The sequence below is a fragment of the Meleagris gallopavo genome, chromosome 8, assembly GCF_905368555.1.
Source record: "Meleagris gallopavo chromosome 8, MGAL_WU_HG_1.1, whole genome shotgun sequence".
In the NCBI taxonomy this organism is placed as follows: domain Eukaryota; kingdom Metazoa; phylum Chordata; class Aves; order Galliformes; family Phasianidae; genus Meleagris; species Meleagris gallopavo.
This window is the reverse complement of record NC_139411.1, coordinates 1263268-1284329: the sequence shown is the minus strand read 5'-3', so window position 1 is coordinate 1284329 and position 21062 is coordinate 1263268. Positions and strand designations below refer to the sequence as shown.

At 38.1% G+C, this 21062-nt stretch overlaps 1 protein-coding gene across 2 annotated transcripts in view; it reads left to right on the top strand.

Moving 5' to 3' along the window:
- SH2D4B (SH2 domain containing 4B) overlaps positions 1–21062 on the top strand; it is a 68269-nt gene that overhangs the window by 27964 nt on the left and 19243 nt on the right. Inside the window, exons 5-6 of one of the 2 annotated variants that reach the window (XM_003207781.5) lie at positions 5010–5220; positions 6982–7109. In XM_003207781.5, the coding sequence (XP_003207829.2) occupies positions 5010–5220; positions 6982–7109 (339 nt within the window). Of the gene's footprint in view, positions 1–5009; positions 5221–6981; positions 7110–16900; positions 18056–21062 lie in introns of those variants that run through there. The other variant, XR_014884695.1, reaches the window with a different exon arrangement.

The window sequence follows — 21062 nt, the reverse complement described above, 5'->3', positions numbered from 1 at the left end:
ACTCCTATTACCTGAGATTGGTGTGACAGTGAATCTTTCTAACAAAATGAATTAAGATTATATAAGATACACTGGTGCCATTTTCCAAGGTGGTAGCAGGGCTAGGCTTATTTTTGATCAATAGAACCTCTGCATATTACGCTGTCAATAAAGAAAAGGTAATGATTCCTAAATCATCTAAATCTAGGTGTATGTATTTATTCTGAAAGGAAAACTATAGTTTTCTATGTTTGGACTAAATTAGGTCAGAAATAGTCTTTAGTTTTGTTGAAAATTAGATGTTGTCAATTACCATCAGCTAGCAACATAGCATAGAGGATGGCGTTATTATGTACTTATGTACTAATAATGTACTTAAATATTTCTTCGATGGTAGATAAGGAAAGAAAATACACCTGCAACCATGTTACAAAGAAAAGTGCAGCCTATTTTGATACTGAGAGTGGCAACAAAAAATACTCTAAACATTACTAACAAAAGATATTTTTTTATTACTGCAATTATTTTACTTTGATGCATTGAAGAGAGAAGTGAAGGTTTTGAAATTGTTTCAGTTTTCTCAAGGAATCCTGGTTGTACAGGGACAGATGTCAGAAGTGCAACAAAGGAATTATGAGAAGAGGCAGAGGGAAAATAAACAAGCTATGGAAGAATGGGACCATTTCTTTAATGGCATTCGGTCTCAGTCCAAAAAAGATTTCAACTACATCATATGTTGACTGACGTAATGGTTATTTTTTCTTATGTAACCTCTGGTTGGAGTGTTCTATGTGTTTTGAAGGAACTCTAAATTACCGGTACATCCTTTGTCACCCTCACTCTATATATTTTGCTTCCTGTATGGATGTATCTTTGTGCTCAGAAGAGTGACTGACTGCAGCTCTCAGGTAGTTTTGAGATACCAAGTGTTACCACCAGTAACAGTGCTGCTGTGGCAAAACAAAAGGTCAGCACGGTCTGTTTGGCTGCACCATGGCTAAGGTTTGCAGCCTGCTATAAATTCTGTGCTCTCAGAGTTTATGCTGTTATCAGGAATTGATTTAGCATTAAACTAACTGCAGGGTAATGACTGGAGTGTATCATAACTTTGTTTATCCTCTTATGCTTATCTCATTGTCTCAATTTATCCCAGTTGATTTGAGGGCTTAGAACTGTGTTCCATTACCAAATAGCTGTGACAGTTTAAGATATGAAGATATAGTGTTTAGTGCCTTGGTTGAAACCAGTTCCTGGGCTGGTTTAAACTCTGCCATCCAACTACGGTGAGTTTCCTGAGGAATGTTCATATCTTTTGTTCCCTTAACTTTGCCAAAACATCAGAACCTTCAGCAAACAGACAGCAACAAATATTTGGAAGAGGAAACGTGTTAAACTGCTAGGGAATGAGCTAGTGCTCAGGTTCACCAGACTTCTCAGCTTTAAGTTCAGTTCGAGTGACATCTTTTTTCCCCCTTTTCATGGCAATCCTTTCATTGTGTCTTCATATATTTCTTCAACACACTGAGAGGAAATTTAGTCAAGATGGGCAAAGCTGTCCGTTTGTCATCTTTCCTAAGCAAGAAATAAATGCATGAACGTGTGAGAAAGGTCTAAGCAGACATAATATTAACATGTTTTGTCTCCTGTCCACCTGCAATGGAGCCCGTATTGGCCAGTAGTAGGCCAAGCTCCTTTGTGTCTTGTGACCTTGTAGTCAGCCCTTCATATTCAACAGTGCTGGGGTCAGTACTGAAGAGGAACAGCAGTGCTAGTGCAGCTATTGTGGAGAGCAAATGTAGCAATGATATTGATGACAGCAGTAATTTATTTAGCAGATGAAATTTAGAATGTGATGAGGATTCATCTCTCCTCGTCGCATTATCCCCTCAGTTTACTGCCAACGCGATAAGCAAAGTGCTGCTAATATTAGTTTCTATTGTTCTGTTCAGTTTGCTTCTGTGGTTTGCTTGATTGTGCCAAATAACAATAAAATCCCATAGAACTGCTTTGTTAATTGAAATAGATAATTTCAGTGCTTTTTAATGTAACAAATGACAAATGTGGAAAAACCTGAAAAAGCACCACTTTAAGGAAAAAATGATTTAGTAGCAATTATGCACATAATATGTGTTGAGGTACTATAGAGAGCAGTTGCAAGTTAATATGTGGAGTATATAGGCTGGTAAATGAGAAGACAAATAGTAAAAAGGAATGATTCAGATTGTCCACTTTCGCAAGCTTTTATTCTGAGAAGTGAGAACTGAAGCTAAGCTTGGATAGAAGAGTATGTATTCTGATTGGTTTTGAATTGTTCTACAGGCTGGTCTATTTTGTATGTTTCTAGAGTATTCAAGAAATGATACTCTATGCCATGCTCTCTGAGTGTGACTCCGCTGTGTGAGACCAGAAAGAAGGTTTTTACATTGCATAATATGAGAACTTGTAGCATAAGGATTCCTCTGCTTGATTAGTGCAAAAGGCATTCTGTCAGTACACTGCCAACTTCCTGCAAACTGCACCAAGGAAAGAAATGCCTGGATACTGTCTGACCAACTGTACCCCTCTCCAGACAGTTAATAAGCCTGAAAAGATGCAAATAGATTTGAGTGACTTGCTCTGTTCATATTCTTATATCTTTTCTGAAGCACCCACCTTTGGTCTCTGTTGGAAATGGGATACCAGGCTGATCTGGTAGGGCCTCTTCTATATTTTTATGTTATACAACAAGATGTGCCTATGAACTTGTTGAGGTTCAAAGGATTTTATGTTGTTCTGGTACTTACCTTCCACAGAAATTCAAGTGAAGGAATTTAATGGCAGGAACATTTGATAAAATGCTGTTTTTTAAGGCAAACAGCTCCCGTTTCAGCTTTGCATTAAATAAGCACATGCTCAATCTTAATATGTGCTCATAGAATTTCAATAGATTTCAGAGCACGTTGCTGAATAGGGATGGAATTATTCACGTACTTTCAGATAAAAAGGTTGCTGAAGTCAAGTCCTGTTGCAGAATATTTTTGGGAAGTTATTTCGCAATTGTGAAAGAGAAAACATAGATTTATTAGCTAGCAAAAAGACAGTAGGAATGTCTGTTGAAAAATCTATCGCTGAGGAAACTTGAGCATGAATATACCTTGTTTTTTTTTTTTCCTTGCCAGTCAGTCTGTACATCAGTAGAAAGGAGTTCTGAAAAGCTCCACGCAATCTGCCCTCAATCTGTCTGTAATGAACAATGACTGGTTTCCAAATGTCCTACCCAGCTATGTTCTACTCATCTTCATTGCTCTCTCTCATATTGCTGCTAACACGAAGTCCACGTTTAAAGCAATCATTGCTCAGTGGCTTTACAAAGAATACATCATAGAAATTTTTGTATCTAGTACGCTTGACATACTGAAGTAGCGTATTTAGATAAGATTATCTACCCTTAAAAAGGACCTGTAAGATAAATAGTAGAACACAGTACTCATTTTTTTGTGCTGTATGACTGTTACTGTATTTAGCTAAAATGACAGTGTGTGTATTTAAGTGAAAATACACTGAAGTTGTGTGCATAGCAAGTAATGATGACTCGTTTATTATTCTGTCTTGATTAGTTGTTAGTCATATATATCTTTCTACCTATAATAATATTTTATAACTAAACTTAAAGGTGTTCTCTCATTCCTTCATTTGCCTAAAGTGTTTTATTTTATCTTTTCTGTTAAGCGCTTTTATTTTTTTATTCCATTAAACCTTTACATAACTCAGAGAAATCTATTATAACCTGTGCTTGCTGGAAATCAGAAGCGTAAACCAGAGGCATGCAGCCTAATGAAATGCAGCTGTCTGGTATTATATCATGCATTCCAAGTCACAGGTACAATCACAGCAGAGTAGGAAATAGCGTGTGCACTTTATGAATTGGGTATGATCTGAGCCAGGATAGTCATGGCAGGATTGATAATTGCTACTGGAGGCAATAGCGTGCCTGCTTTAATATTTGCTTCACTGAATGTTAAAGGTTTGTTTTGCACTGGAATAATTTTCCTGCCTGAAGTTATTCATGTCTGAAAAAATCATCAAAATGGGGCTTGAGGCACCAGGAAAGAGCAGATAGATGGCAAATATTTGCATATTGTGCATTTAAGTCACACCAGTTTGACAAGGGGATAGTTAGTACGCTGTTTTTCAAATAAAGAAGCTTTAGTGAAAGATGTGTGATCTGTGGTGGCCAGAGCTGCAGTTCCATCATTTCAGGCTATGGAAATTAGTTTGCTTTACTTATGTATTCCTGGTCAGTGCCACTGATACGTGTGTATTAGAATGATAGGATATCCTAAGATGGGATATTCCCATAAGGATCATCTTGTCTATTGAATGTGCCAGACCAGACTCTGGGTCTTTATATACAATTTCAGAGACTGAAATAGGAGATAACACCATCTGTAGCATCAGAATAAGCTTTACGTTGGCTATTCATTTCCTGTGCTGTTCCTGAAACAATTTTAAGACTGGAGTTTTTAAGGTGGAGATGTTTATGATTTTAAACATCGTAATGATGATGGCATCCACTTTTAGAAAGAAAGCAATGTTAAGAAATAGAGCAATCTAAATACCAGTGCTCGCAATTGTACATTTTGGGTAAACCTCCTGCAGTTCTAGTTCTCTGCTGCTCAAGCAATAATTAATATTCTCTCTTGAAACGTATAACTTGATCAACCATTAGTGGAAAAGATGTCCTGCAGCAGAATTTCTCTTATTACATCCAGTGCAAGCATCAGATGTAATCACAGTCTGTGGAGGCTCAGTTTTTGCCTGTAGCGATCAAGCCATTGATAGCACAAATTTGGCATGCTTCCTCTGCTGTTGGGCCTGTATTTGAAGCATCAGGGAGGTTATCTGCTTAGTTTTCTACTGATAGCGCATTGTAATTTGTGTGTTTTTAAAATCAGGTAACATGAGTAATAATGACATAAATAAGGGCAAATGTCAGTATTTCATGTATTTCAAAAGCTTTTCCTCCCGACCCCTCTCCTTCGTTGACTCAGTGCGCCGCTCCAAAGCTGCGGATGAGGAAAGGAGCCACAAAGCACGCAGAGCGCGGGACGAGTACCGGCGGCAATCCTTGCGGGCCATCCAGAAGGGCAGAGTGGCTGATCTGAGTAATTTGTTCCAGGGAACCAGCCTGAATAACGATCAGGAGGCAAAACTGAACAGCAACAGTGCGAGTCCTTTGCTGTCTCACGCTGTGACATCCAGGTCTGTTTGTACAAGAGTAACTTGAAAATGCGTGTTCTGTTGAACTGTTCCCTTTACACTGCCTACCAGGGTGTTTTTAGGGTGGAAACAACTGAATACTTAATGCCAACTAAATTATTTTTCAGGCAGATTTGTGAGAGCCCATACTGAGAGATGGGCCCATCAGAAATCATGATTGGATTAGCATGCAAGGCTCTGACATGAAAAAAGTCAAATGGACAAATTCTTAGGCAAGTCTTAACCTTCAAGCCTGGAACTGTCTGCTTCTCAATGGATCATAGAATCATAGAATGGCCTGGTTTGAAATAATGATAATCTAGTTTCAACGTCCCTGCTATGTGCAGGGTCGCCAACTGCTAGACCAGGCTGCCCAGAGCCACATGATCTTTGAAAACATGCTATGGACACTTGTCATACTCCTAAATTTCCAAGAGTTTTCTCTTGGCAAAATCAAATATGTTCAGTGTTTTCTGTTTATTAGTCTTCCATCCAACCATTCAGGGAGTGTTGTATAAAGAATTCAGCATATAAGTGCTAGAATGTTGATTAGTCACTGTTTTCCTGAATACATCTTCTGTCATTAATTTGGCTTCCTGCGATGATAGTGACAATGTGAATTCTGTCAGAATGGTAGCATTAAATGCTGAAAGTGACATTAGATCTAACTTTGCTTTACCGATTTGTGTTGCACCAATGAGGAGTCCCCTCTTGTGTGGAAATCTGTTCTGCTTTGATAAATAAGTTCTTTTCAGTGTTGTGTTGAATCAGAAAACCTCTGACAGTAGTAGCAAAAGCAGTTTGAAAAGGAATCAAAATATCACTGACTGAGAGATAGCAGAATATTTAAAATTACCATCAAATCAACTTGTCAGAGCTGTTATTATTTTTCTGAGCAACTTAAATAAAAGTCTTTTTTGAAATGGAGTACTATAAACACTACTGAAAATGATGTATTTTAAAAGAGATGATCTGTAACAAGAAGTTCTGAGCTTCTGAAGTGAGGATACTTTCAGTAGAATTTGCCCAAGGAATTTGTGGATGCCCTGTCCTTAGATGCATTCAAAGCCAGGCTGGATGTGGCTCTCAGCAGCCTGCTCTGGTGGTTGGCAGCCCTGAACATAGCAGGGGGATTGAAATTAGATGATCCCTGAGGTCCTTTTCAACCCATGCCATTCTGTGAATTTGGTAGTACCAGACATGAATGATTTGAAAAAGGGCTTGAAAAAGAATACTGAGATATGTTCTGATGGTTATACGGTTCATGTTCAATACTGCTTATTTATTATAAGCTATGCTTTAAACATATACTGTGATACAGCATATAAGTAAATGTATATAGATCAACTTCCTACACTTAATAAAAGTATAGTGAAGAAAGGATGTGGGTATATAAAATTTTCCTTCTCTGATGAGGTGGGAATTCAAGGGGAGATGTACAGTACGTGGTTACTTACAGCTGGTCTGAGGCAGACCTTCAGCTTCTAAGGAATGCAGGTTTAGTGTCATATCTCTAGTTTTTCAATGTGAAGCACAACCCCTGTAGTTTTACCTTGTCCCATTTGCTTATTCAGTTTTTTCCTTTTGCATACTGTGCAATTAAAATTGTTCAGTGATCTATACTGAACAGCAATTACACTGAACATGCTGTATTTTTAGGTGTGTGTTGTAAAATACATACAAAAGAGATTTTGAATTATATTGACCTTTGCTTTCTTACACTGCTGATTCCCTATGTGACCGCTTTCTTGCCTTCTAATGTAGTAAAATCTGGGAACGTCCTTCTAGACCCTTTTCAAGAGAAGTTATCATTCGTTGGTTCAGAGAAGAGCAGGTCCCTCGACGTGCTGGGTTTGAGAGGAACACCAACAGGATTGCTCAGTGGTTTCACGGTAATAACCTGGTCTTTACTTTCCCATCTAATAGAGCTGTAAGTGTACCTTCAGGAGGTAAATCTTACTGACCTTTCCTTTCAGAAAGGAATGTCTACTGACAATGTGAAACCTGGTGCATTTTCAGTGTTTTTTTTTTTTTGCATCATTCCTTTTTCTTAGTATGTGCTTTTCCTATTTTCTTTTTCTGATTAAGTTGGTTTGTGACTCAAATAGCTGATGTTTTTCAGAAGTATTTTGATTAAAATATATATATATATACTTTCTGTATTATGGCAAGCCAAGCAGGAAGAACAGACCAAGATGGGATGAGGGGAACACTAAAATGAAGTGGCAAATAATGTAGTGGTATGTTATGTGAACATATCACATTAAGTTTTTTCTTTACCTGATTTGCAAGCAAGATTTGAACTCATGTGTCTAACACTTGTTGCACTTTGCATACCGTGGTATCTTTCTTTTCTCTCGTTGTTCTGCAAACAAGGAATATTGACGTCTTAATTTTTTCTGAGTGTCCTGGGAATACAGAAGAATGTGTCTGTCTTGCATAAGGAATTGGCATTACAAATGAAAGCTATTCTGCAAAGCCAGAATTATGGCTAACTACTTGAACCAAATAAACAATAACGCAATAATTGTTTGGATAGGTGGGTGTTTCTATGGAAAGGACTACTGCCTAGTATTTAATATTGTTAATATTATGGTAATGGGTTTTCAAAACCTCAAGAGTCTCTAAAAACATCATTGAAGAACTTCTGTATTTTCTTCTATCCCAGTTTTGGACCATAAAATGGGAGGATACTGTTCTGCTCACATTAAGATCTTTTTGAGTGCAGTGCATTAAGATATCTATTACAGCATTATTGAAGAAGTGCATTAGTTAGGTACAGAATTACATGGTTTTGCTGAGGTCAGTAGGCCCTTGCTTATCAGGTTTGACTGGCAGGTCCTTCAGCTTTTTATTCAAGATTAAGCAGTCGCCTATTTGCTGTCTTCAAATTGTACTATAAATGTCTGATATTTTTACTCGTATAGAGATGAAGGCTTTGGGTTGTTTTTGTTTGGCTAAATTTAAAAAAGACTAATAATAAAAAAACATGTCTTTGCTGTTATCTTTAGAACCCAAGATCTTTATCTTGGATTACATTAATATGATGAGGTGCTCATCTCTTCTCTCTGTTGACCAGTGATAGGATTCGAGGGAATGTTATTAAGCTGCATCAGGAGAGGATCAAGTTGGGTATTAGGAAAAAGTTACTCACTGAGAGAGTGGTCAGGCCCTGGAACAGTCTGTGAGGGCAGTGGTCGCAGCCCCAAGCTGCCAGAGTTTAAGGAGAATTTGGACAATGCTCTCTGACATAAGGTTTGATCTTTGTGTGGTCCTGAGTGGAGCCAGGGGTTGGATTCAATGATCCTTGTGGGTCTCTTCCAAGTCAGGATATTCTGTGATAGTATAATTTGTTTGCTCTGTTTTTCCTTTGTCCTTTAGCCTTTCTCTTTTGCTTGAAATCTGCTTAATCGTGTTATTTTTTTTTCCTATTCCCACTGGTTTCCAGCCATTATTTTTGGAAGAAACTTCAGAAATGTAGGACATTTAGCCATCACATATTCTGTTCAGTATTTAGTTATTCTTCATTCAGAACATACAATAGTGTTAGTTCCCTTTTTGTCTGGGGAGTGGTTGATTTCTAAATATTTCCCCAGCTTAGTTGATTCCAATGTCTTACTACTGTTGATGTTATTTATCTACAATATGAGTGGGATCTCTCATAAGTATGCTGAGTATAATGTGAGATGACTAAATGAGGAATTTGCATATTGCCTGCCTGTAATGTGGCTTCATGTATGTTTGCTAAGTGCTTAATGCAGCATTGTGTCACCTCCGCTTGCCTGGAGGTTGAAAGAATAGTTCAAAGGCTTCTGTTCAGAATATCACAGAATCACAGTATGTCCTGGGTTGGAAGGGACCTCAAGGATCATGAAGCTCCAACCCCCCTGCCTCAGGCAGGGCCACCAACCTCCCCATTTAATAACAGACCAGGCTGCCCAGGGCCCCATCCAACCTGGCCTTGAACACCTCCAGGGACGGGACATCCACAGCCTCTCTGGGCAGCTGTTCCAGCGCCTCACCAGTCTCATAGTAAAGAACTTCCCCCTGACATCCAACCTAAACCTTCCCTCCCTCAACTTCAAACCATTTCCCCTTGTCCTGCTGTTATCTACCCTTTCCAAGAGTTGATTCCCCTCCTGTTTGTAGGCTCCCTTTAGGTACTGAAAGGCTGCAATGAGGTCACCCCGCAGCCTTCTTTTCTCCAGGAAAAGAATATCTGTAAACTTCATGGCTTGTGAGTGCTGGGGGAGAATACCAGGTCAGTGCACGCTGATGGTTATTGCCATCTGGTTGAAGGAATACACAGGTTGCCTTTAGTCGTCATTCCTATTCTACGTAGATATAACCACAAGTGTTTTTAGGACTTGCTATCACCTTTTCTGGAAGTCTTACCAAGAGCAGATCTGAAACAAGTTTGGTCCCCAAATTATGTTCTCATCATGTAACTTTACATTAGAGAATACATAGAGGCGTACTGTTAGGCATCAGTAAAAAGGTATACATTTCTGTCATCCATACTGACCCTATTCTGTGCTTACACAGAGCACATTAGTCTCCAAGGCTGTTAGTCTCATGCTTTTCATCACTGCTGAATTGAGACACAGAGATGAATGATGTTCATATGCCAACTGTTATGCAGGATGAAAAAGAGCCCTCTGTTGGATAATAAGGAGTTCGCTACACGTTGAATGAGGCAAGTCAGGCTGGAAAATCTGTCTAGCATTTGGAGGACTGACGACAGGATCAATCTGGTTTTGCACCATAGCCTGTAGATAATAGCCATACTGTAGTTTTAATTTATTTTAAATAATTATAAAGTAGTAGTGTTTATAACCTGCACGTATAGGTTTTATGTTTTGGAATGCTATGCAAGAGGAAGTTTGTCCTTGCAGGGCTCTACATGTTCTCTACATGGGTGGATTTAAACATAGCTATTAGAATCATGATTACCTATTCACTTTTTGGGAGATGGAACGCTGTTTTTCATACTCCCAGAATAATTCACTATCAAACATCTACTGCATTTCTGATAGTGTTTTTCTGAGACAAAATTTGGAGTTGTGTTCAGATCCTGCAATAGGTTTCTGCATTTGATTATGGATGTTACAAGTCAAGTCAGATACATAAATTGTGGCAAAAATCCAAATCCTTCATCAGCTCTAATTCAGTTCTCTGCTTCTTCCTTAAGAAATAATAGATGTTTTGCTGTTTTCTGAGAACTAAGATGATCCTTCATATACCAAGTCACTCTACTTAGCTCATGATGATTGTTTTAGTGTGTTGGTTCTTTTGAAGGCTTTGGAATTGTATTTCTAGTGCCATTACAGTTCCAAAGTGTCTACACAGGCAGGTTATTAGCAAACAAAATAAATGTTTTAGACTCATGGCTCCACTTGGAAGGGAGCAAAGTATCAAAGTGAGGTAATGTGAGCTGTAGCGTGTGGCAAGGAGAAAGGAAGCTCAAAAGAGCAGCAGGGAAATTGTAGAATGAGGTAAATGAATAATTAATGTGAATAGGCTAATTGCTAATGTGAAATTAGTTTTCTTATTCTTCTACAATACTTTGTCCTTCTTGACTGCTTGTTAACTGGAAGCTATGTTCTAAAGATGTAGATGAGATAGAGAAAGGCAATTTCACTAAGGAGATATTGTAGACGCTAAAAATGTGAGACTATAAATCACAGGTGACCACAGGAGTGGAAACAAGTTTAAAGTGTTAACAGTTTCATTAATACAAACTGATCAGGTGCCATGCCTGATCAAAGATTAAAAAATGTTTGTTTTTTTTTTTCTAAGTATGTCCTTCCAAATTTAAGCTTGTGCCAGAAAGTTCTTTGAATCTTTTTCATAGAGCTTACTTCTGGGTGAGCTTATTAATCGCTTAATGGAAAAATATTTTGCTATTAAAAATGAAATTGATTTACACTCTGGAGACTTGTTGCCCCCTCTATTTAAAACACTTTTAAAGATTTTCTTCTCTGTGTGCTTCTATTAGAACGAGCATTTATGATTTCATTTAGTAGGCCACAGTGATGGCTTAGTGTATTTGCCAGTAATTTTACATTAGTGCTCTGTGTTGTCGCCTTATTGAAGTGGACTGTAGGTGGTTAGTTTTTCTCAATTACTATAGCTATTTCATTCAGACTGTACGTAACATCACATTATATAAAGTAAAAAGGAGAGATTGTATAATCATACAGTCCGTAGAGTTAGAAGAGACCTTTAAAGGTCGTCTAGTCCAACTCCCCTGCAATGAACAGGAATGTGCACAGCTAGATTGGGTTGTCCAGGGCTTGATCCAGCCTCGCCTTGAAAGTCTTCAGGGATGGGGCATCAACCACATCTCTGGGCAGCCTGTTCTTATGTCTTCCCACCCTAAGTGTAAACCCTCAATGTAAAAGATCTTTTCCTTGTATCCAACCTAAATCTACCTTCTTGGAGCTTGTATCCATTTACTCTTGTTTTGTCACAACAGATCCTGCTAAAGAGTCTGTCTGCTTCTTTCCTGCAGCTCCCCTTTAGATAGTGAAAGGCCACTATCAGGTCAGCTCGCAGCCTTCTCTTCTCCAGGCTGAACAGCCCCAGCTCTGTCAGCCTGCCCTCTTAGGAGAGGTGTTCCATCATTTTTTGTGGCCCTCCTCTAGACACACTCCATTAGGTCCATGTCTCTGTTGTACTGAGGACTCCACATTTGGATGCAGTACTTCAGGTAAGCCCTCACCTGTACAGAATAGAGGAGCAGGATCGCCTCCCTCGACCTGCTGGTCATGCATAGAATCATAGAATCACCAAGGTTGGAAAAGACCTAAAAGATCATCCAGTCCAACCGTTCACCTATTACCAATAGCTCCCACTAAACCATGTCCCTCAATACAACGTCTTTTGATGCAGCCCAGTGTACATTTGGCTTTCTGGGCTGCAAGGTCACACTGTTCTCTCATGTTTAGCTTCCCATCCACCAGTATCCCTAGGTCTTTTTCGACTGGGCTGTATTCAATCCTTTCATCCCTCAGCTTGTATTGGTACAAGCTGGTTGAGGGTTGCCTCAACCCATGCGCCATATCTTGCATTTGGATTTGTTGAACATCATGAGGTTCGTCTGGGCCCACTGTTCAAGCCTGTCCATGTCCCTCTGAAAGCATCCTGTCCCTCTGCTATGTCAACTACACCCCACAGTTTGGTGTTATCAGCAAACTTGCAGAGGGTGCACTCAGCCCCACTGTCAGTGTCACTGATGAAGACATTGAAGAGCATTGGTCCCAGCACTGACCCTTGAGGGACACCACTAACCACTGATCTCCATTAGACATTGATCCATCATTGATCCATTGACCACCACTCTCTGGACTTCATCCTGCAGCCACTTCTTTGTCCATTGAATGTTCCATCCATCAAATCTGTACCTTTCCAGTTTGGAGGGAAGGATGTTGTGGGGTACTGTGTAAAAGGCCTTGCTGAAGTCTAGATAGATGATATTAGTGGCTCTTCCCTTGTCCATTGATGCAGGATGTTCCTGAGCTGAGAGCTCTGCTGTTTATCTATGGAAATGAAAGAAATATTTATATTAAAAAAAAGTATCAAGTGAGAGCATAGATTATTTGGAAAAAAAAAATTAAAAAACATATACAAGGACCTAAAACTTACGCATTTTAAAGAAAATAAGGACGAATATGTTCAAGTACAATGCCCTTCTACCTACAAAGGTTGTGTATTCTATGACTGGAGAAAATTATGTTCATCATGTATTATGATAAAAGTGAATGCAGAAGGCCTTGTTTGTCTGACCAACTCCCTGAATCTGAGCTGTGCTTCTGTTTTACATATACTGTAGTCTGCTCCATAGGCAATGGATCATGTTTTCTCCTTTCAGTGTCAGTCGTGTGTTTTCATTAGTTATTTCATCTGCACGCAAAGTGCACTTAGATGTCAGTCGTTGCCAGCATAAGGTATTCAGCTCATACTACATATCTTTAAATACTGGATCTGGATATTTCTCTTTTTCTGGATATTTCTCCTTTTCTAGCATAGCACATGTGTTCTGGGTAGAACCTTGTTAGTGTTGGACAAATTACTGATATCCTACCAATTAGTGATCCATATCTGATTGTCATGTGTTCCTGCAGCCGTTGTTTCTTTGCCTGCAGGGTTACACTAACATACATTCTGCTTTACAGGCATCCACTTAGCCTTCTTCAGCTTACACTAGAGTAAGTCACATTTATTATTTTACCTGCAGTATTTTCTCTTTGAAGTACAGCAAATGTCTTTAGACTCAAGGTCAGAAAATTTTCCTGGTTGCTCAGCCTTCTTACTGATCCTTCCGTCTTACTACGCAAAGTACTGAAAACACGGTGCTATTGATCCGGCCTGTAGGCAAAGGATGACAAGTTATCAGTTGGACAGCTCTTTTGAAACCATGCTATTTTCCTGCTAAGCAAACCTACCTCTCTCAAACAGGGTATCAGCAGGTATGTTGCGTAGTCATGCAGGGGGGGAAAGCATGCACCTGCACAAAATTATGTTGCTGGTTAGTCTTAACTATAGATCGACCAGTTAGAAGCAGATTGTGACACTTAAAGTGCTCTCACCACGGGAGATAAACAGTAGGAGATGATATGAAACAAAGCAAAGAGATTTCTCTGAGTCTGTTGGCAGCTAAACCTTTATGAGTAGCTTCTCGATATGATTCTGGCATGAAGGCAGGATGAGGTGCAGAGTGGGAAACACAAATTCACTCTTTTCCTGCAAGGGAATGACAATTCTTTTCTTTCCTCTTGAATTTCAGAAAAGTCAGTTCTTCTTTCTACTTCCTTGTCTTTCAGTGAATGGGACTGTCACATCACCCTCTTGTAAAACTTTGAGGTAAAACTCCAAAAGAGCTCGATAGAATAACACAGTGATTAGCATATTGTTCCTGTATCGTTCCTTACTTCTGCATCCAGGATTATACCTGTAGTATAACACATAATAGACCTTAATCCATGATATGGAAGTTAAGTTATATGGAATTCCACAGAACGTTCTGCCATTGCTGTTAATGCTGTCACTGTTGTCTTTCTTGAGTGCACATAGCTTTTGTAAATCCATTCCACTGTGCTTGATGATGTACTTTTGGATTTGTAGTGAGATGCAAACATTTATAGATGTTTCTGTGCAAGGTAACAGAGTTAATTAACCATGGGACAGAACTTGCTTCTGTTTTCACTCTTAACCATGCTGTTGTTTTCAGAGTGTAAAAGCATGTAAGCTTTGAGATCATAGGGTGCCGGTTGCAGTAAGGGATTCTGCATACTCTGAACCTGTGTCCAGATCCTCTTATGATGAAAAGTAAAATTATTTGATGGATGAAAATTAGATAACAATGTTCAAGTGAGTCTAGCTGCTAGCTCATTTGCTTTAATTGCAGTTGTAGGTAATGGTGACCATTTTTAATGGTTTAACAGAGAACTGGGGTGGACTCTAAAGGATGTCCAGATCTGGATCACTGCAAGAGCCACATATGGTTATTATCATGCTGTTCTTTGGGCATGTTTTCACTATCCAGATATTATTCTCGTTTTACTTCCAACAGTATTTCAGTGTCTGACTGACTAAATCAAAACACGAGAAAGTTGCAAGCACCTAGAAAGGACTGTAATTAACAAGTTAGCTTAAAGTTCTGAAATCTAGTCAATTGTATGACAAGAAAAATAACGTATTGTTTTCCCTGACTTATTTTAGTTTGAGTTAGAAAAAGAAGTACATTTTCTTAAGTACTTACAGAAAATACCACGAACAAACTGCTTAATAGAAATCTATCTGGGATGTTATTTTAGTACGAATATGGAAAATGTTCTAAATTGTAGCATGATTTAAATTGGTATTGATTTAGGAATAAAATCTTTAATGACTGCTTAGTTAAAAAACAAACAAACAGGCGTGTAGAAAGATCCCTTCTAAGTCCAGTAATGTGATCAGGAGAACAAATGTTAGTTTGACTACTACTAAAAAAAAAATAACGCATTCTTAAACCTTATTATAGTGAATATACTCTCAGGCAAAAACATTTTCCTTCACCAGTGAAAAAGCTTTGAAAGTGAAGAACTCAGTATATTTTCTGCTTAGTTTCCTGTTGTAAGATAGATTGTAAAATTTCATTTGTAGGGCTGCATGTTATCTGTGACTTTGATTTTTCTCCTTATATTGAGTGAGCTCTTCTGTTATTGTGGTTTGCCGTTACAGTCGTCATTGAGATTTCCAAAACAAGTCTTGACAGCTTCTTCAACATCTATGAGATGTTCTATGTACATTGTGAAATGTGTTTTTGAAGACCATCATGGACATATTCATTTGGTAGTAAACATTATGTGATAGGCACGTGGCTATTTGTACACATGTAAAAAAAAATTCCTTAAATTTTCCTAATTTTTGGATCTGTTCATTTCATTATAGAAAGGAGATGTCTTGATTATTTTTTAGTGGTGGATGTATTTTTTGTCATCAACCAAATGTCTTTGTGTGTTCAACTGCCTTTCTCCTGTGTCTAATTCACAATGAAGAACATTATCAATAGAGCCTCTGGGAAGTTTTTATTTATCTTACGTTGTTAAGTAGTTTTGGTGATCGCAGAGAAAATTGAATTGTCATTAGAACTGATATCATCTTCAGTGTGTTTGTGTTAGTGTGTCTGGCTACAAACTGTGGGCCAAATTTGTAGCACTACTCTAGGTTCTTTCTGAAATTAGTTGTTTCATGCTAGGATCATACAGCAACTGTCACCTATGTTGTAAGGTGCAAGGAAACTTAACATGGGAAAGGAGAAGCTGGATCTTTCTGCACCTTGTTGACAATGCCTTTCTGGACCCTACCCGAGTGAGCCCTGGCTGCCTTCCCAGGGCTGCTGTAGAACAGACTCAGAATGAAAAAGTCAGCTCTTGTTTATAGGTCAAACAGGAACTTTAATGACTCTTGTTGGATGCAATGAAGAATCTAAACTTTCATAGACTCAGATAAAAAGCAAATTAAAATTAAAATGACGTAGGTACATCAATACAAATTGGTATCAGTATAAAAGGCCAGTGGAAAATATTAGCAGCTCTAGTAAATTAGCAGCTTGTTCAAGGCTGTAATGTGATATTTTGTTTACTACCATGTTACTCAATTAACTTCTAGACATTTCAGTGTCTATTCATTGGGCAAATGCTCTTACACTGAGACTGTTAAATTAATGAAATTGTATTCATAATGCATTCTCAGTGTGCTGAATGACAGATCAATACCTGCATAAAATAAAGCCAGTTAATGTAGCAGTATACCGAGAAGACTCTGTAAGAAGGCTCTGAACACTATCAACCTGGATGTCACCTCTCCATAGTTAGCTGGTAAAATTATAAAAATAACTTTCCATACATCTGCACATTTTATATTACACCATTCAGGATGTTTGTTTACAGAAAATGTTGAAGCTTGCCTATTTACAGATAGATATGCTTTTCATTTTACACATAAGCACACTTTATATGTCTAGTAGTCCTTACTTATGTTGAAAAGTAGTGACTGTGAAGCTTCGTGTTTGCTTTAGGTATTAATTGCCATTCTGTAAAGCACTTTAGCTAAGTATTTGTAAATATTATTTCTGCTACAGATATAAAAATAAAATAGAAACAAGTTACTTGGGCCCATAGAACTATCAATCACGTTTCCTAATCTAAAGCTCATCTGGACTTCTTCCTTTTATACTCTATACATAGTTCTTAATCTTTTAACTAACAATTACGAAATGATATGCTATGTGAAGTATTCCAGAATCCAGTCAGTAATGCTTATTTTGGAAAATTTAAAGGACTGTGCAGTTTATCCTTCTAGATAGATGTTCTGTCCTTGACTTGTGTTTCTTGTTCAGATTAAACACTTGTTGATTTGCAAATACAATTATTTCTTCTTGCACTGTTTTTCTTTTTTTTTTTTTGTTAAATGTACTTTTATAGTTGAGTGAAGGGAGAATAGTGAAGCTGATAAAATCCAGTTCGTGCCAAAATTGAGAGAAGTCATCTGAAGAAAACTAAAGCAGTAAAATTAAATGACAGAGATTGTACTGCACAACTTAATTACTCTCGAGATATTTTCTGACAGCTTCACGCAAAGCATAATGAGGACAAGATGTTACCTTTACTGAGATGATAAAACACTGTTAACAAAGGGATCCAGATGTTTCAGGTTAACAGTTGTCTTCACATCTGAAAAGGAGAAATGAAATGAAGCCCATCTTTGGTGGTTTACTTAATTATTGCTCTGAACATATCAAGAAACTACTCTTTTGTAGAGCACTTAAACTAATTTAGGGGATTAGGATGTACTGAACTTATGCTCAGTGCAGGGAAGGCTTTGTTTATATTAATATCTTTCTTAAACCCTTTTTATCTTCTTCTCTGTTGCCACGTTGGGACTCAACATCTATTTCTTCTTAGTAAGAACTTCTGAGCAACTGTAAGATATTATTCTGCTAACATCAGTGTCTCAAAGCTTGCTGGGGACACAGATGGACTTATACAAGTCCAGGCAAGTCCTGGGCAAAGGTGGTGAAATCCTTTGTCTGAAGGACATAGATGAACAAGTCCAGGCAAGTTCTGGGCAAAGGTGGTGAAATCCTTTGTCTGGAGAACTTTGATGGACAAGGCCAGGGGCAAAGAGAGGAAGGTAAGCTGCAGCTAAATAGCTGTGAAGCGGTCTTTTGTGTGGACTTATCTCAGGATGATGGCCATCTCGGGGGATAGCACATGACTCTTGCTCAAGCGCCCAGGGATGTCACGTAGGCAGGAGAAAAAGGAGAATAAAAGAGGAACCGAAAACCATGAGGGTAGGTGTCTGCCATCAGATCCCTCACCACGGAATTCCTGCGTGCTGGCGGACTCCCCTGGGCCTGCTACCTGAGTCCTGCCGCTTCCTCCTGGATCGGCTCCGCGACTTCCTTCTGCCACCTGCTTGCTGCCCAAGGCCGGCCACGCTGCTTCTCTCTCCCCCCCCTACTGCTTCTACCTCGAACCATCGAAACGTCGTGCAACGGGATCGCTGCTGGATCCTGGTGGTGACTATCCCCGCTTTACGCAATTCTTGCTTCTTTCCTCTCCTTTCTATCGCCCTCCTTCCCTTCCCCGTCTCCCTGATTAAGATTATAATAAACTGGTCGGACCAACATTTGAACCGTTGTTTCTTAATCTCACGCCGGGTATATAATATTAAAAGAACCTCATCTCCCTCCTATAAATCGGAGCGAGACAGCAACAACTTGTGTGGAAGCAGCACAAGCACTGTTTCTGTCCTTCTGAATGTTCTTGGGAGGATACCCTGCTCCTTTCCATATTCTTCTACTCTCTTGCTTTCGTAATTCAGATTTATTTGTTTGAACAAACTCACTTCCATTTTAAAAATCTGTTTTTCTAACGTTAGTCAAGATGCAATATCATCTCTTCTAAGTACACAAAAAACCTTTCAGAGACTTAAATTCATTTCTTCAGATTCCCGGGTACCTGATCCTATTTATGATGGTGCAAATGTTAGTGATTTTTTTTCCTTTCAAAGAGCATAAAACACAATGTTAAACACTGACAATAGCAAACATTCTTATTATTGGTTAGGTACGTATGTCACCAAGCAAAAGAGGAGAAGGTCCGTTTAACCAAAATTTAAAAGCCTAAATATTCTGATGGAGCGTTATCCAGAAAAGTGCAACCCACCTACATGTCTGTGTTTGCATATAGGTAGAAAATATTTTTAACCAGCTGTAAGTAATTTTGTGATAGGTAGATTTCAAAGCATAACACTTGAAATTTAATTGATATTATTTGTTTAATTTGTTTCTTCCTTCTCTGTACTGTGTTGTACAGAAGTGTCGTTTACATGATGCTGTCATCCAATAGTATTAGTACTGTATCTGAATCCTGATTCTTCTTCTTGTGCTTCAGAAAGAGGACAGGGTTTCATTTGGTTTGTGCCACTTTAACAAGTGACTGAACGAAACTGCAAAGCACTTTTAGAAGTGACACTGCATGCATATGTGAGCAAAAGCAAAAAATGTATAGTAGAGTTACCAAATGCACTTGGACGACTTTTGGTGCAGTGTTTTCTTGCCTGTGGATATGTTATATTAGAAATGTTGTAAACGTTATAATTACTGTGGTTTTGAGCACAGCCGTAGCAGCGTTGGTTCTTGGGAATACGAACTTAGGGATATAAAGGAGATTCATTCTCAGAAGCAATTTATCCATTTAAGAATTTCTCGCTAGGCTTATTAGGATATAAATTCTAAAACAACTTTCTGCAGGGGCATTGTTCACTCAAGTTAGTTAGGAACTTCGCTACTTGTCATGAACAACTCATAAATCCTATGCCCCTTTCTGCTTTTATCGTGCTCTTTCATCTGTCTACTTATTTCCACAGTAAGATCTATTGTAGTCAGTATGTCTGCATATTTAAATGATTAAAGCTTATTAATTTTTTATTGATTATTATTAATCAAGTCTCTTCTCCAGGTTATCCAGGTTATTTGCATGTTTTCTTGTGGAACACTTGAAATTTGGAAATATTCATTGAAATCAGAACTGTTAATTAGAAGTTGTTAGTGACTTTTATTTTGTGGTGAATCTTTTGACTTGGAAATACCATAAAAGTATTCAAAATAATGTTGTCAGTTTTTAAATAAAAGCCATTCCTTCTGAACAGAAAACGTTTGCTTTGAAATTTCAATTAATCTGTAGTTTTAAAAGTTGAAAACAAAATGCAGTAATATTTAAAAATATTATAAGACTGGAATATTCATATTAACCAGCTCCAATATATTTATGGATCATCAATTTGACTATTTTTTTTGCTGACATAGATGATTTACTGCAAATTTTGCTGGGGTAAAACCAGTGAATTTCCCCATCTGTCAGGTGATGAGATGCCCATTCATTTTTGTCTACTGTTAATTGTTGAAGTCTTGTTCTGAGCAAAGATCTTTAACTAAAATCTTGTTTCTCCAGTAGTAAGTCTGGTCTCATTTACAAACCTTTTGTTTGCAATTGTTCAGACTTGTTGCCTTCCACTTACAGAAAGTAGTAATACACACGCACTAAGAGAGCAGATGTCTTGAGTTCTAGGTTCCAAATGCAGCTTAGTGCTGCATCAGAGAACTTGCACAAAATTTTGATTCTAATGCTTTCAACTTTCAAAATTTCCTGTGATGGATAATTTTGACTTGCAAATGGTTTCCGCTTTTATATTACCTTTTCTTTAAATTGTTTTTAAAATGAACTTTTTATCCAAAGAATAATTTCCCCCAGCCTCACATACTTCTCTAAATGTTATACATGTTTAGAACTGTACCTCCCAGCTTAATTATCTTATTGTAAACATCTCTGTGTGGATGTCATCCTGGCCAAGGCTATTTAATAGTAGTGCTATTCTGTGCACCACTCTTTTTTATTTTCTACCTTTGGAGTGTAATCTGACAACGTTGCTTCAAAATTAGTTGTATGAAGCCAGGAAGGAGCCATGTAAAAAGGGACTACTTTTAAAATTAATTCTTCAACTTTGTCTTTTTACAGAAAACTCAAGCAAAAGAGTCTCACCAAGAAGTTCATTTGTGTAATTGGCTTGATAAAAGCTTGATCTTCTATATTTTCTTGTGTCTATGCTGCCCTCAGAAGTAGTCAGGAGGAGCAAGGATTTATGATGGCTGGAGCTGTGAGAACATAAGCAGATCCTGGGAGAGCGTTTGATCTCGTATCCTCTCCTTTTGCAGACTGGCTTTCTTATCTTTTCCCTTGATGTAGATTTCATTTGCATACTGGAAGATTTTCTCTATCCTTTTTGAATTCAGAAAT